This window comes from Lactuca serriola, chromosome 8 (assembly GCF_051521515.1).
Source record: "Lactuca serriola cultivar US96UC23 chromosome 8, Lser_US96UC23_V15, whole genome shotgun sequence".
NCBI classification, from domain to species: domain Eukaryota; kingdom Viridiplantae; phylum Streptophyta; class Magnoliopsida; order Asterales; family Asteraceae; genus Lactuca; species Lactuca serriola.
The window spans coordinates 141,749,786-141,767,130 of record NC_136415.1 but is presented as its reverse complement, the minus strand read 5'-3'; the positions used below and the strand labels follow the sequence as shown (position 1 = coordinate 141,767,130).

General features: G+C 34.4%; 1 protein-coding gene across 1 annotated transcript; it reads right to left on the bottom strand.

Moving 5' to 3' along the window:
• Window positions 1-467: 467 nt before the first annotated feature.
• Window positions 468-1,361, bottom strand: LOC145068498 (auxin-induced protein 22D-like). Its single transcript, XM_079015468.1, has 2 exons — window positions 1,085-1,361; window positions 468-980 (listed from the first exon to the last, which is right to left on the bottom strand). The coding sequence occupies exons 1-2, from the start codon at window positions 1,252-1,254 to the stop codon at window positions 605-607; spliced, it is 546 nt and encodes a 181-aa protein (XP_078871594.1). The 5' UTR covers window positions 1,255-1,361; the 3' UTR covers window positions 468-604.
• Window positions 1,362-17,345: the final 15,984 nt, after the last annotated feature.

Genomic DNA, 17,345 nt, shown 5'->3' with positions numbered 1-17,345 from the left:
TTATGTTTGTTTTGGACATGAACATTAGTAAGGTTTTGCAAGACCTCTTAGGAATTGCATTCGAAAGGATTTATTTCAGACGTAGGTGATTCATCTTGAATCATTAAAAGTGAAGTTTGATGACTTGTGCAAAAATTTTAAAGACTATAAGCTTAACACGGTCACTTCGTATGAATGGATCAAAAGGTTAAACATGATCTTTGAGAGGAGGTAAAGGAAAGGATCGATTTAGCATATCACAATATCCCTACTTTATCTTTGTTGATCACATTATTTATCCTTATCTATGATCCACCTGTATCTCATTCTTGTGTTAATTAACAAGATTATGATTATGTTTCATGTATTTATACTATTGATACTATTGATAGGTGCTAAATGAAAGACAACTTGAGCCTTTACAAATCAAAATAAAACTCATACCCGGGATGCTAAAAGGTGACTGATTCATGGTAATTCGGTAATCATACCAAACACGGGATTCAAACTTATATAACTTTCAATCACAAGAAAATCTCAATTACTTACATGAACTTTCTCTATTTTTTTACAGTTTCTTTTATCAAAAATATCTGAGTTGGATTAATTTATAAGCTAATAAAAACTATAAATCCAACCCTCTAGCTTCATACCCTTTCATGATTCTAAGTCTTTTGCAAGACGTAACAAACATTTCCCATGGCACATCTCCAACAAGCATCCAGTCTCCATCTTTGTCTTCATAAGTTGCTGCATGCTTTGATCCATCGTACCTTTCGTTCTCATTGTACAACCCTATGGTGCACAAAAACATCTCCTCTAAACCCTTCATCAACTCCCCATAGCTTTTGTATACTTTTAGATCAACTTTTCTCAAATATGGAGCTCCATCCATGCTCACTTTCACATACATCGCGGAGCCCATCTCCGGAAACACTTTCTTCCCTTGTAATACGTTTTTCCGGTAAGATCTCACCGGAGGCCACCCGACTACTTGTTCCCTGAAATCATTGAAACAACTTTACATGAGTTTATGCACTAATTTGGAACGTAAAAAGCATAAGATTTTTGGGTGCATGGCATGATTTATTTTTATGTGACTTACTTTGCCGGAGGGGAGGATCTTGATTCGTCGGTTTCATTTTGACTCATCTCCGACGAGCTTCTTTTGGTGCTCTTGGTGAGGGAACATGTCGTCGTCGTATTAACTTCCGGCAAGTCGTTGGTTCCAGGCAACCCTAATCTTAGCTCGGTTGCTTTGTAATTGAGATCCATATCGAAGTTTAGATGATCGGTTCTTGAAATCTATCTGTATGATGATCTCAGGCAAGATTCTTGATTTTGAGGAGGATGTTGGTTTGTGAGTGGTTTTGGAATTGAAGATGATGTGTTATATATAAGATTGTGGTTGGGATTTGTGCATGAACTCTCTTTTGACAGGGAAAGTTTATGTCCACTCGCACATAAATTACACGCGCACTTTGTTAACTACCTTAGTATTTTCTTTCATATTTTAATTAAAAAAATAAGTTATTAATTAGAAAAGGTGAACTGTGCAAGTGAATAGTGAAAAAGTAACATGAAAAAATGTAGAAAAGACGAGAAACTTCTGAAACTAAACTTTCACCTTTGGATTCTTGTATTGGGTTTGGGTTGTATCTTCTTTCATCCTTTCAAAATTAATGTATTTTTGTACAAACTATTGCATTTCTTTTTGTTTATTTTTAAACAATCGTTTCAAATCTTAAATATTACTAAAAGAGAAATCTTATGACATCATCTTAAATAATCTGGACCATTGATTGTATTTCAATCTTATTTTTTCCACCCTTAGATCAAATTGCTGACATCATCTTCCCCATATGGAATGTATTTAATTCCAATAAATGCTTTCCAATCATCAATCAATAATTTGTATTCGTTGAAATGGAATATATTTAATTCTAATAAAAACTTTCCATATTTTACATCTTGAATTTTCAGTTATGAAGATTTTAATATGGTCAATTTTAAAAACATATTACAAACAAATCATTTCAATCAAGGCCTTAATATCAAACATTAATATAAATCCGTTTATATTAGTAAACCATTAATATAAAATCTTTTTTTATTAGGAAATCATTAATACCGAGATATCATATTCAAATTATCACATACATATACGATTCATCATTGAATCCGCGACTCACATTTATTTTCAATCGTTTCTTTTCTTCAAACTTTCTTCTACAACATCGTTAATATTGCTTATAACTTCCATCATCATTCTCTGCTATAAACATTCGCTCTTGTGTGCTAGATGGTCAGTAGCTTCTTTCGCTTTTTATATTTTTTTAGATTATTTTTTGTTCCTATATCAAATGTATGTATTTATATATTTCGATTTTCTTTGTCACAAATTAAATGAAATCAGTTAACTACTTTTCTGAAACTTTTCAAATAAAAATGAAAAGATATTAGGTACCTTTAACAAAACAAAAATTAACAATCTTGGGAACTGACATTAATTACGAAAATGTTATTTTTATATATTAGAGATGATTATGATTTTTTTTTTTTAATTTTTATGTCATAAGAATCCGGTTAATTTTGGCATGATTTTAAAATATCATTGAAATTATTTGTTTTTGTATATCATATCAACCTACTTTTTTATCTTTGTATAGTAACAATAAAATTTATTAATGTACACAACAAATATAAATATTTCAAATTTTGTAATATTATTATACCCTACAAAATACAACTTCCTCCAAAATAAATTTTCACCAGTAATTTCATCCATAATTTCAACAAATTTAAATTTGTATTTTCTTTATATAAATTTTTTTAATGATCCTGATTTTTTTTTCTCCAAAAATATATCAAACATTTACGTCTTAGATAATGTTGCGCTATTATAATTATTATTTTCCAAAAATATATCCGTTTAATGAGGAACTTGATATAATAAAGGAAGTGAATGTTAATTAAAATGAGATATATATTTCATAATTATTACATTAGTTTATTAAAAAAATTAATATCAAGGTGTAAACATTAAGCAATTTTAAAATGAAATTTCAGAATACATACAAACGATGATGTTGTACAATGAAATATAAAATTGAATAGACTGAAAAAAAAACACTATTAAAGCAGTTAATCTTGAAAATAACATAGTTATGAAAAATTATAAAGTAAGATAAAAATTATAAGATATTAGGAGATTTGTAAAAAGCACATTTAGTAAAGCATTAGGGTTATTAGAAAAAATAAGACCGTTAAGATTAGTGAAAATACAATATATAAACTAAATTATCACAATAGTAATGAAATGTTATTATTTGATATTTCATATAATTAAAAGATATATCAAATTACATTGATGATATATTAAAATTATTCAAAGTTGCGCCAAAAACTAATGCAAAGTTCTTGTGAACACCAAATAAATAAAAACAAACATAAAAGCTAGCATTTATATTTATAATCAATTTAAAATAAACCAATCATGATTTAGAAAAGAATCTACATTGATGATATACTAAAATTAAATCTATATAACATTTAACATTTTATAAATTATATTACATAACTTTATTTGAATAAATGAAATAGTTGTCAATATTTAATGTAATAGAAAAAACGGTATATTGGTTGTCAATATATGTTTAAATTAGGTAACATTATTATGCAAGAAACGTCTAATTAAAATGTTTATAAATATATAAATATCATAACTATATGATACGAGGAAAGTCGTTCAACTAATAAAGCAAAAATGATGTCTACAAAGAGATTATATATATTTATCGTTTTCAATGTATTTTCTACACATTTCAATAATACCAATAACCATATATTTTTTTATAATCATTATACAATATCTATAAACGATTATATGTTTTTTTATGCGTTTCCCGCGTTTAACGCGGGCTATAATCTAGTTTAGAAATTAAAACAAAATGGGTAATAGTACGAAACCGCAAAAACAAAAAGCAAAATTGAATTGAACTAATAATAACAAGAAACGTATGGAACCAAATATTTGTATGGTATTAGTACCAAAAATAGAAGCAATAATATAATTTGTATCATTGTCTTAGCTATATGAAAATAAAAACCCGGAAGAAAAAAACTACAAATCAAATCTTGATATTGTCTTTCATATTAATTATAATAAATATTCTGATATATCTCTCTAATCTTGTCTCTATGACTGTCTGTATACTACGAAAATATGACCCTATATATATATATATATCCTCTTTTCACTTTCATTTACGCTCATATAGTTTCAAAGTTTATAAATTTAAAAAAAAAAATGTTTTAACTTTGGAAAAAAGAAGAGCGAGTGAGGGGACAAACACAGCAAAAGATGTTGGTGAGATGAGTGGCAGGCTTACATCATCATTTAAAAGTGTGGGGACAAGAGTCACAACACAACAGTTTGGTTATTGGACGCCGTGTGGTCCTTCTCTCTCATCAACGGCTGTGATTGGAGCTTAATATTCACACGAAGTCATAGCTGGACCGTCAGATTGCGGTCCTACTGAAAGGGTATATAGCATGTGATCAGAGGCCAACCTTTTGTCGGGTGAATGAGACGGTACCCATGTGTGGATCATTGATTGGTAGGTCCCGTGAGGGGATTGTGTGTTACGCCTACATGTCATGTGGGTGTGGGACACTATTTTTTTTTTTCTCTTTTTTTTTTTTTTTTTTTTTTTTTTTTTTTTTTTTAACCGGCAAATCTAATTTACTTCTAATCTAACAATACATATTTCACCTATGTTCACAACGGGACTTGAACCCTCGACCTCAAAGAGGGAGGACACCACCTAATACCGCTGGGCTACAACACTATTTGGCCCGCACGTATTATGTACGCGTATTTTTAGCCGTTTATTTTGAGTCATATACACTTAATGTTTTTGCATTTAAATTGATTTCACCGTTCAAAAAAAAAAAGGTTGATTTATCCGCAACATTTTTTTATCCATCAGCAGAAGAAAAAAAAAACAAATTTAGCCGTTTATTGTGAATATATATGTTTTGGAAACATAATTGTCGGTTGTTTTAAACAAATTTAGAATTTTTTTTTTCAAGTTATTTTTAAAAATGAATAAGGATATAATTGCCATTATGTAGTATTATCAAGCAATGTTTTAAAACCCGGGTCGACCCGGCCGGTTCAACCGGTTGGACCGTGACCCGGGGCAGAAGGCGGGTCAATTAAGACCGATTTTTTGTAAAAATACGAACCGGATCGAACCGGCCGGGTTTCCCCTAAACCACGGTTCGACCGCTTATGTTGAACCGTATAACCGGTTTGACCCGTTTCAATAGAGTTTGGATAGTTGGATACAAGTAGCGAACGCCAAAACAACGAGCCGTTTGCGGTTTCTTAAATGTTTTTCAATGTTTAAACTTTGTGGACATCAAATTATTGGTTTTTTATGTTTATGCATTATGCATGAAAGTAAAAATATATAGAAATAGAAAAAGACCATAAACCGGGTTGACCCGTGGGGGGGTTCTTTCGGTGTACGGCGAGGGTACCCGTTCGGGATCAGCTTTTTGTTCGGCCGCTAGGGCGAGGCAGTGTCTACAGCAGGGCTGTAAGGGTTTTGTGGCGTATGTGATGGATACGCGGGAGGTTTCCGAGAGACCGAAATCAGTTGAGGAGGTTCCTGTGGTGCGCGAGTTTTCAGATGTTTTCCCCGAGGAGTTGCCGGGAGTACCTCCTGTGAGGCAAGTAGAGTTTGGTATCGATCTAGTTCCGGGGGCCGCGCCTATTGCTAAAGTGCCTTATCGTCTTGCACCTCCAGAGATGCAAGAGTTGTCCTCGCAGCTCCAGGAGTTGCTGGGGAAGGGATTCATTCGGCCGAGCAGCTCGCCATGGGGAGCACCTATTCTGTTCGTCAAGAAGAAGGATGGTTCACACCGGATGTGCATTGATTACCGGGAGTTGAACAAGTTAACGGTCAAGAACCGTTACCCGTTGCCGAGGATCGATGATTTATTCGATCAGTTGCAGGGAGCATCTTGGTTTTCCAAGATCGATCTGAGGTCAGGGTACCATCAGGTGAGAGTGCGGGATGGGGATGTCCAGAAGACAGCATTTAGGACGCGATATGGGCATTATGAGTTTGTGGTGATGCCTTTCGGGCTCACCAATGCCCCGGCTGTGTTCATGGATCTCATGAATAAGGTATGCAGACCGATGTTGGATCGGTCAGTGATTGTATTTATCGACGACATTCTGGTGTATTCTAGATCTAGAGAGCAGCATGAGGAGCATTTGAGGGAGGTCCTCGAGGTATTGAGGTCGGAGAAGCTTTATGCAAAGTTCTCCAAATGTGACTTCTGGCTGCGGGAGGTCCAATTTCTAGGACATGTTGTCAATCAGAAAGGGATATTGGTCGATCCGGCCAAGGTTGAGGCGGTGATGAGTTGGGAGGTGCCGAAGTCACCCTCCGAGATCAGGAGTTTCCTTGGGTTGGCAGGGTATTATCGGAGATTCATTAAGGATTTCTCCAAGATCGCAGTGCCGCTCACCAGATTGACCCGGAAGGGTGTTGCATTCTCATGGGGGCCCGAGCAGCAGACCTCCTTTGAGACACTTCGCCAGAGGTTGTGCGAAGCCCCGATATTAGCTCTCCCAGAAGGGATGGAAGATTTTGTGGTATATTGCGACACATCGATTTCGGGACTGGGTGCAGTGTTGATGCATAGGGGTCATGTGATAGCGTATGCATCGAGGCAGCTGAAGCCTCATGAGGCGAGATATCCCACGCATGATTTAGAGTTGGGGGCAGTAGTGTTCGCTCTCAAGATTTGGCGTCACTACCTGTATGGGGTTCGATGTACGATATACACGGACCACAAGAGCTTGAAATATTTGATGGATCAGCCCAACCTAAATATGCGTCAGAGGAGGTGGTTGGATGTGGTCAAGGATTATGATTGTGAGATCCTGTACCACCCAGGCAAGGCTAATGTGGTAGCCGACGCATTGAGCCGCAGGGCGGAGAGCACTCCATTGCGAGAGGTATGCTTGAGACTGACTGTGATGACTCCAGTATTGGATGCTATTCGTGGGGCACAGGCAGAGGCTGTGCGACCAGAAATGCAGAAGAAAGAGCGGGTTGTGGGGTTAATTTCAGAGTTCGTTAAGGATGGGCGAGGGCTTATGACGTTTCAGGGTCGGATATGGGTACCGTTCGTGGGCGGTACGCATATTACCTTGATGGAAGAGGCTCATAGATCGAAATTCTCGATCCATCCCGGTGCTACAAAGATGTATTTGGATTTGAGGAAAGAGTATTGGTGGCCCTGTATGAAGAGGGACGTGGCATGGTTCGTTGAGAGGTGCTTGACCTGCCGTAGGTTTAAGGCCGAGCACCAGAGACCGCATGGCAAGTTACAGCCATTGGAGATTCCCGAGTGGAAGTGGGAACAGATCACTATGGATTTCATCACCAAATTGCCGAGGACTGTCAGGGGAGTTGATGCAATTTGGGTGATTGTGGATAGGTTGACGAAGAGTGCACACTTCCTTGCCATCAGTGAGAGTTCTTCAGTGGAGAAGTTGGCGGAGATATATGTGAGAGAGGTGGTATCTCGGCATGGGGTACCGATCTCGATTGTTTCAGACCGTGATGTGCGTTTCACTTCCAGGTTCTGGAAGAAATTTCATGAGGAGCTGGGTACTAAATTGCATTTTAGTACCGCATACCATCCCCAGACAGACGGTCAGAGCGAGCGGACGATTCAGACGCTGGAGGACATGCTTCGAGCGTGTGTGTTAGACTTCGGGGGTAGCTGGGATGCATATTTACCCTTAGCAGAGTTTTCCTACAACAACAGCCATCATTCGAGCATTGGTATGCCACCTTTTGAGCTGTTGTATGGTAGGAGGTGTCGGACCCCCATTTGTTGGGGAGAGGTGGGACAGAGAGTGATGGGTAGCACAAAGATCGTGCTTCAGACGACAGAGCAGATTCAGCAAGTTAGACAGAGGTTATTGACCGCCCAGAGCCGACAGAAGAGTTATGCAGACAGGCGCCGATCCGAGCTTGAGTTTCAAGTCGGCGACTTCGTTCTCTTGAAGGTCTCTCCTTGGAAAGGAGTGATTCGATTCAGGAAGAGGGGCAAGTTGGGGCCCCGGTATATTGGGCCATTTCGTGTGATTGCAAGGATAGGTCGGGTAGCCTATCGGTTGGAGTTGCCAGCGGAGTTGGGACAGATCCACGACACGTTTCATGTGTCGCAATTGAGGAAATGCATAGCCGATGAGTCGGCAGTGGTTCCATTGGAGGATATTCAGGTGGATGCGAGCCTGAATTATGCTGAGAGACCAGTGGCCATCAGGGATCGGAAGATCAAGGTTCTGAGGAACAAGGAGGTACCTCTGGTGTTGGTTCAGTGGCAACACCGTAAGGGATCGGAAATGACTTGGGAGCCGGAACGTGAGATGCGGGAGCAGCATCCGGAACTATTTGCAGAGTGAGACTTCGAGGGCGAAGTCTAATCCTAGTGGGGGAGAGTTGTAACAACCCAAAATCTCAGGTATTATTAAATTATGTTTTGGAGTGATTTGAGAGGGGACTCGGCGAGTTGGAGCCTAGACTCGCCGAGTAGGATCGCAGACTTGGTCGCGGGATCGCGACTGGACTCGACGAGTCCAGATATGGACTCGGCGAGTCGACGCTGTTTAGCGAAAACCCTAACCGTTCAGGTTTGGGACGTATAAAGGAGACTTATTGGCCGTCATTATTCATTTTAGCCTTCTGAGAAGAACCCTAAATCGATTGGGTGCATCTGGAGCAAGGATCATAGGCCATTATTGATTATAGAAGAGTGATTGTGCAAGGAAGAGAAGAGATTGGCTAAAGGAGCAGCAAGGGGGTCACATTCTGAGGATTGGGGACACAGAGAATACATCATCCAGGTAAGAATTCGTGTATGCTCTGTTATATTGATGTATTTATGGATTTAGGGTTTATGGAACCCTTGTGTGATTAGATTGACTGTTACCCTAGTTCCCTGAACGAGTGTAACCCTGTATTGAGACCCTTGGAGGTCCAGAATGTCCCATGTCTATGCATTTCGGGAATTGATGAAGGTTTTGGATTGGAATCCTTATGCCTTAGGTCAAAATGTAAATTATGAATCACATGGTGTATCATGAGCACTGAAATGAGGACTTCACGTGGTAGATCATCCTAGGAAGGCCAGACCTAGGAATGGTCGAAGCAGTTCTGACCTTAGGATGCAGTTTGAGCGGTTGCATGGCATGGACTCGCCGAGTTCGATGAGCAGACTCGGCGAGTAGCTTGAAGATTTACTGGGACTCGTCGAGTTGTTCTTCAGACTCGGCGAGTTGAGTCGGGGTGGCCCCGCGATTCTTCCAGGAGTAACTCGTCGGGTCAAGAAGGATACTCGACGAGTAGATAGGGAATCCCAGAGAGTTGGAGGACGTCTAGACTCGCCGAGTCGCCATGGTACTCGCCGAGTCCGGTCGAGTTGACCGTTGACCGTTGACCAGAGTTGACCTAAGTCTGACTTCTTAGGGATAGTCACACTTAGAAGATATAAGTGTTAATGAGATATGTGATGTTATAGGGAGGTTGTAGCTCGTCGGATTGTGCACGAGTGAATTCAGGATTTGCTAGCTTTCAGCATTCACGAGGTGAGTCTTCTCACTATACTGTACCCGGAAGGGTTTGACTGTGTGACCGGAAGGTCAGATACGATATGTGATATGTATGCTATATGTGGTAAGATATTTGTTATATGTGCTATGTATGTTATGTGGGCCGGAAGGCAATATGTTATGGGCCGGAAGGCGAATATGTTATGGGCCGGAAGGCGTGGTGTTGATGACCGGAAGGTCAGGGCCTGGAAAGGCGTATGTGCGTAAGTTGTATATTGGGGAACTCACTAAGCATTTATGCTTACAGTTGTTATGTATGTGTTTCAGGTACTAGCGAGGACCGTGGGAAGGCACCGGCGTGATCGATACACACTGAAGAATGCTTTTATGATCTTGGGATTTTGAATATTTGTATTTGACAGAATACTTAAACTATTTATGCCTTGTTTTGAATGGAAATAATTATATTTTAAAAATGAAAAATTTGTTTGAAAATTTGCGTTGTTACAATAAGTTTAGGTAAATGACAAACACATATTCCCTAAGCTCATATATATATATATATATATATATATATATATATATATATATAGAGAGAGAGAGAGAGAGAGAGAAAGAGAGAGAGAGAGAGAGAGAGAGAAAAAGGTGGGTTCAATTGAAAAAATAAAAAGATTGAGAATTGAGGAATCATTCTCAGCCACTTATTTAATCTAAGCATAAAAAAAGACACGGTGACAAACTTGTAAATATGTTAATAACCTTCAATCTCAAATACGTAACTATAGAGAATTCGATAACAGTTCGTTCATCATCAAAATTTCTCCTCCAACCTTCAACAATCATCCAGATTTCTTCAACTAAACCATCATCAATGTCATCCAGTGTTAATCAATAATCGATATTCGTAACTGGGAGGTTCGCCGTTCAAGACAGATTCGCAACCCAAATTCATCAATTTCATCGGTTTCTTTGTTGAATACTCCGAATGTTCGTAGCTTGCAAGCATTTGTTAAAGTTCATAACGGATTTGGAACTGGAATTTCCCAGATTCGCAAACGAAATAAATTGGAATCGAAATTTCTTCGCTATTCATGAAATTGGAATCGGAGTTCTAGACTTACAGTCACAGTCGACATTGAAGGACTCAGAATCGGTACTCACATGTTCCAAATCGGATTTTCGGAAATCAAAATCAAAATGAGAAATCGATCAGACATAGGATGTCGCATCTGAAGTCGAAATCAGAAGTATATGATGATTTGGAATTAATAACTTGATGTTTTTAACATTTATAAAATAGTTAACTTGTATGCACTCCAACTGTTTGATGAAATGCATAAACTAAATTATCATGTTATATTCACATATGAATATGTTTTCTCACCTGAATCAGTATATGATTATTAAAAACACAAAACAAATATTCAAGTCTGTATGTTATTCATATGTGAATATCATATGAAAATTATATATATTTGTCAAAATACCTTCTAATATTCATAAGTAAATATACCTTGTAATATTCATATGTGAATATACTATGTAATATTCATAAGTGAATATACCATCTAATATTCACAAATGAATATACTATGTAATATTCACATGTGATATACCATGTAATACTATGTAATATTCACATATAAAATATCATTTAATATTCATAAGTGAATATACCATCTAATATTCACAAGTGAATATACTATATTAATATTCACAAGTGAATGCATCGTCCAATATTTAAATATGAATATATTATGTTTATTATATGTTATATTCATATATAAATGATACTTAAATTGTAAAAAAAAATCATACTTTTTATTCATAAGTGAATAACGAATGTACTATAATAAAACCTGATGCATTTTTATTCACTTATGAATAACGATAGCTGAAAATATAAAAAAAATAATTTTTTTTTATTTTATCTTAAAACTATATCAATATGGATGTCTATTTGTAGAGAATAAAAAACCATAAATTTTGGTATATTTAAAATCATTTTTTGATAAAAATAGCTTCTAAAAATAAAAATAAAAAAAATGAAAAAAAAACTATGTTTTTGTATATATTAAGGTAATTATTAGCATAGTTTAAAGAAATATGTTTTGTTGGAAAACATATGTCTATTCAATTCCTATTTTTGCTGGTACAACAGAGGTTTTTGCGACAAAAATAAATGAATGGCTGAGAATGATTCCCCATTCTCAATTTTTTTTTTCTCAATTGATCTCCCATATATATATATATATATATATATATATATATATATATATATATATATATATATATATATATATATATATATATATATTTTGGGGTATAAGTCCTTGTTTGTTAACCAAAATTGGAAAAAGTATTGCTCATGGAATGTCATCCAGCTAAAAAAAACAAAAAGTTGTTTTTCATTCAACCCACTACCTTGTTTTTTGTTTTTTTCATTTCGTCCAAGAATGGAGAACATGTTTACCATTTCATTATAGTGTTATATCTTAAACTAATAAAAAATAATGTGACTTATGCATCACCAATAAATCGCAATAAGGATAAAATTAATTTGTTTTGAGGGTCAATTAAGATGCATTGGCAGTTGGCACGGACCCATTTCATCCATATATTTAAGCCTCTTACTTTCAAGCTGACGTTCGATGATGATAGAACTGTAATCTAACAAAAATATTTTGGTTAGGGAATTTTATGTAATTTTAAGAGTTTTCTTGTCTTATTAAAGAGAAATTAAATATCCTCCTATCATTTGTTCCTACTTTTCCTCCTATCATATCAAATGTTGACAAGAGGATTAAATGATTATTAATTTTATTAAATGTGACACATGTCAACATTTGATATGATAGGAGGAAAAGTAGGAACAAATGGTAGGAGGATATTAAATTTCTCCTTATTAAAGTACCCATGAGGGACTGAGGGAGATGTACACTGATAAAAATAAAAGGCAAAACATGTTGTTTTTTTATAATAAGAGATTATTATAATATGAGAAATGTGATATATATATATATATATATATATATATATATATATATATATATATATATATATATATGTAATAAAAATAAAGTTATTAATAATGATTGACAAAGAATAGTCCGCTTTGTGCTCATCAGAACTCCACAGTTAAACGTGCTTGGGCGAAAGTGATACTAGGATGGGTGACCCCCTGGGAAGTCCTCGTGTTGCACCCCATTTTTCCCACATTAGCTTGATGTGGTTTCTTTGATTAATATATTTGCCGATTTCCAAAAAAAAAATAATGATTGACAAGTTCTCTCCATAAGGAAAATATGTTGTTTTTTGGAAAAATAACTTTTCTAACGAAGTTTTTGAATTAGTTTTTATGCACTGATTAATTCTCTTGATAAGAAGATACGAGTTGTAAGCTTAAATTGTGATAAAAACAAAGGGATAGCAACTAAGCTAATTATGTTTTAAGTTCATATTAAGGAATTTTTTTTTCTAAATGATCAACAAGTATGGAGTAGGCTCTTCCGGACACCATAAACAATAATTTTTTATAAATAAAAAATATACATTTAGAACTAATATTCCAGATTTCAGAAAGAAAAATAATCTATAGAATTTCAAGAATAAATCCGATAAAAATTCTAGAATTACAAGAATAGTACTACTTTTTCACTCAAAGCTAACAAAAAGTTGAAGATACATAGCAAATTAGAAGTATATTCGATACAAAAACTTAAACCAAATGTTTAATTGAAAAGTATTGATATTAGACATTCTGAAATTGGGCATTTCGAACATGAATATAAAATTTGAAATATATATATATATATATATATATATATATATATATATATATATATATATATGCAAATGAGAAAAAAATATACATTATACATTTTTGGTCAATCCAAAAACAAGTCAAATATAACTCATTTAAGACAGCTTAAAAAAATTATAAAGATTAAAATATCCCTAAATAAAGAGTACATTTATTTTACTAAATGTACATCCCTAATTATTTATTGTACACTCTTTGATCTTATATCAAATTGATGGCTGAACACTTTGATATTCTACTTAGATCATGTTCCTACTCGAGATCTATCAAAAATACATACATAAATAATGTATTTATATAATCTAAAATGAAGTAGAACCAGTAAATGTTAAAACAAAAAACAATTCAACTTTGATATCATTTGTTATGAGGTAACTTTGATATCATTTGTTATGAGGTTCTGAGACGTGCAACTCAATCGACATGTAATCAAATTATGTTTCTGTATAGTGTAAAATAAAGTACAAACAATAAATTACATTTTGAAAAAAAAATTATACATTTCTTACTTCAAACAAAAGAGTTATGCATGTTTAAAAACTAAGACAAATTGTAACTCAATGTTGAAAAAAAAAAAACAATTAAGCTTTGATACCATGTGTTATAAGGCATGTAACTCAATCAATATGTAATCAAATTAGGTGTTTATATCTTTACTATCTTATAAAAGAAATCTTACTATTTCTATAAATAGATGCAATATAATAATAATATTTTTTAAGACGTTCAAATTATTAAGCTAATGGTACAAGTAGCCATCAATAAAATAATATTAAATTTTAAACTCAATTCTATTTAGATTAAACTGTACAAATAAATAATACATAAGTACAAGTATCCAATCCAGTCATTAAAGATGTTATTTCATTTTTTGACGGAGATCTTTTTCTTTACTATCTCTATTTTATTTTACCTGGTCTTCCGCCTTTATCTTCGGAAATGAATCCCAAATTTGAAAACTCCGATTCTCACTCATCCCTTTCGTCTTCATCTCTAATAAATTCAAGATATGCGTTTTTACTTCATCATCTTCGCTATTCATAGGCTTTCTTGATCTAGGGTTTTTATATCCCTTCTAAAAACCCTAGCCCCAATTCTGCTCATTGTCGTCATCACCAACCATCACTCATGCTCATTGTCGCCACCAACAACCACCACTCCTAGCGGTTAAACTGCTAACCACCACTTGGTAACCCTTACAGCTATCCACCATCATCGTTTTAACCATCCATCGTCACCACCTCTATCGAACCATCCACTGTTCGCTGCATTCCTTTCTCGCCATTCAAGAAAAGCTCAAAAATGTTTAAAACGAGAATGGAAAGTTATGGGTTCTGTCAAATCCAAACTTGGTTCCTGGTAATTTTTCTCATATTCAATAATCGATACAACCTCTAATTTTGTTTTTGTACAATAATTTTGGTTATGTTGTTTCTAATTGGTTTTTGTTTTATGTATGGTTTCTAAAATTCTTCACCTATAAAGGATTATTTTGGTTTTTTGGGATTTTTTCTCCTCTTATAGATAAACCTCTCTCCAAATTCATCACTGTTTCTTCTCAATCTCTCTAAACCCTAACCACCACCGTTTTCCATCTTCGTTATTTCCATCACTTCCTCCCCCCGATAAGAAACTATAAAGTAGTCTCCAATCAACATCGAACTTCGAACATCAAAGACTAACAAGAAGGAGAAAGATAAATTCAACTATTTTCTGCTTTATGATCGTAGACAGGTATGTCTCTTATCATTGATCGTATATGGGATAGAACCAAATTATATCGATTCAGTTTTCGAAACAATTTGAAAACCTAAATCTTGGTTCAGTACCGCATACGATTCAGTTTTCAAAATGATTTTGAATTCCTTTTCCATAAATCTTTGTACGTCTCCTTAACATTTCTCCATGCAGTCGCTTTTCCCTATCTATTGCTCTTCTCAGGTCGGTTTTTATGGGATTTATGGCTTATTGTTTTATTTTGTTGCGGTTCAATTTGATGCTTATGGTCGGTGTTTATCTCTACAAGCTTTATAACAATTTGCTAACTTTGTTTTCATTGTATGTTTTAAATCTTATACTTATTTGGGTGTATATGTCGATTTTGTAGATCTATACACCAACATATTTTTGGCCCACCTCAATCAGAGACAAACAAAAAGTAAGTTTACGTTTGATATATTTTTTTCAAAAATCTTTTCAAATTTCAAATTTGGGGCATATGATGTTTTTGAGAGTCAAGGGCATAATTGTAATTTGACAAATGTTAATTTTGGTTTTAGTAATGTGCAAGTAATTGTTAAATCTAAATTCGAGCATAATGAAATGAAATTGTATGCTTTATTGTTATTATCCATATTGCTCTCAGCTTCTAATTGGAAATCCCCATCTTTGCAGTGAACTGATTGTGTCATATATAAATTGGAAATCCTCATCTTTGCAGTGAACTGATTGTGTCATATATAAATAAAAAGAAAGGTGTGTAATTTATTTGTAATTTTGATTAAATTTTCTTTTTTATCCATTTTTTTGTGGAATCTCCATTGTAATTAAAGGTGTGTATTCTATTTGTAATTTTGATAAAGGTATCTTTTTAATCCATTTTAATATTAGATTTAAAATGTTCCAGGCATAAGAAAAATGACATGTTTATTGAAGCCTATGGTTACATATGCTAGGTATTTTAGAAAAGAAAAAGGATTGACGCATGACATTTTAGGGAGTAGGGTAACCCCATGATCTTGCTTTAGTATGGACATCATTTGTGGGCTGAAAGGTCAAAAGCCTTATATAAAAAATGTCATCTTAAAAAATAGTGGTTCTGTATATCATCATTTATGTTGTTACTCTTAAAATTCGTTTATTTTTATGTAGTTTTTGTTTGTTTTCATTTCAAAAAAATTAAAATAGACAAATAAACATGATTCGAAGATTGATGTAATTATTGTTTTACCCTTCAAGAATGGTTCAAGGTCACACATTTTGAATCTCAATTTTTTTCACTCTGCAACTGTTGTGGTAGGAGGTGGAATTTTGTGAAAATGAGCAAGCAATGACTATCAGTGATCTGTATATGTTGATTTTCAACATAAGCTTGTTAGAGATGATATTTTGAATGACCGACATGCTTCTTGAAGTGTAAGTACGTTTCCATTATCGGTAAATGAATATAAAGATCTTCTTGTTATCATGAGTAAAGAGTAAAGTAGATTGTTTATATTGGTAAAAAGAGTAATCATGTTTTTATTTCTCACAATTTGCCCAATAGGAACTAATATTTAATGTTTGTAACTTACTGTTGAAAGCATTATCATAGGTTGAAATGTTTTTTTGGGAAAGGATCCAACGAGTCTTTTAGAATGAACTTCAAAATGTTTATTTACCATTTTCTTTATTTTCTCTAAACTGTACAATAAGCTTTTTGTGCCTCTTTTTGCATTTAAATGACTAAACTATTTTATGTGGTTATCAGTATCCTATTTGCTTCAAAAGTCAACATATTTTACTTTTAGTTGAGGAACTAATGCATTGTTTTTCGGCTTCAAGGTCTGATATTTAAAGTTGATTTAAAAAAGACAAGAAATCCTTTCAACTTAAGGAAGGTCATTGGATGACCATAACCACAAATTACACAAATAAATGAGATTTAGAGACTATATCAACGAGCTACAAAAAAAGTGCAGGTGACTTTTAAAGCTAGGAAACAACATTGAACAATCCTCAGATGCAATGGTAGCCCTTCAATTGATTGGTGCTGCATTTTTCATCAAGATATGTGTGGTCAAGTAAAGATGGGTAGAGTTAGCATGATCCTTCACTTTCACTGCAAAATCAGTTGATTTTTGTTAATTTTTTTGAAAAATGTTAAGTTTATGATGTCGATCCTATGTTACAAAACGG

Bases quoted from the DNA above. Each gene is read 5' to 3' on its own strand.
- LOC145068498 (XM_079015468.1), bottom strand. From the start codon at position 1,254: ATGGATCTCAATTACAAAGCAACCGAGCTAAGATTAGGGTTGCCTGGA. The intron at 981-1,084 runs GTAAGTCACATA...CAATGATTTCAG, and splicing joins AGATCCTCCCCTCCGGCAAA to GGAACAAGTAGTCGGGTGGC.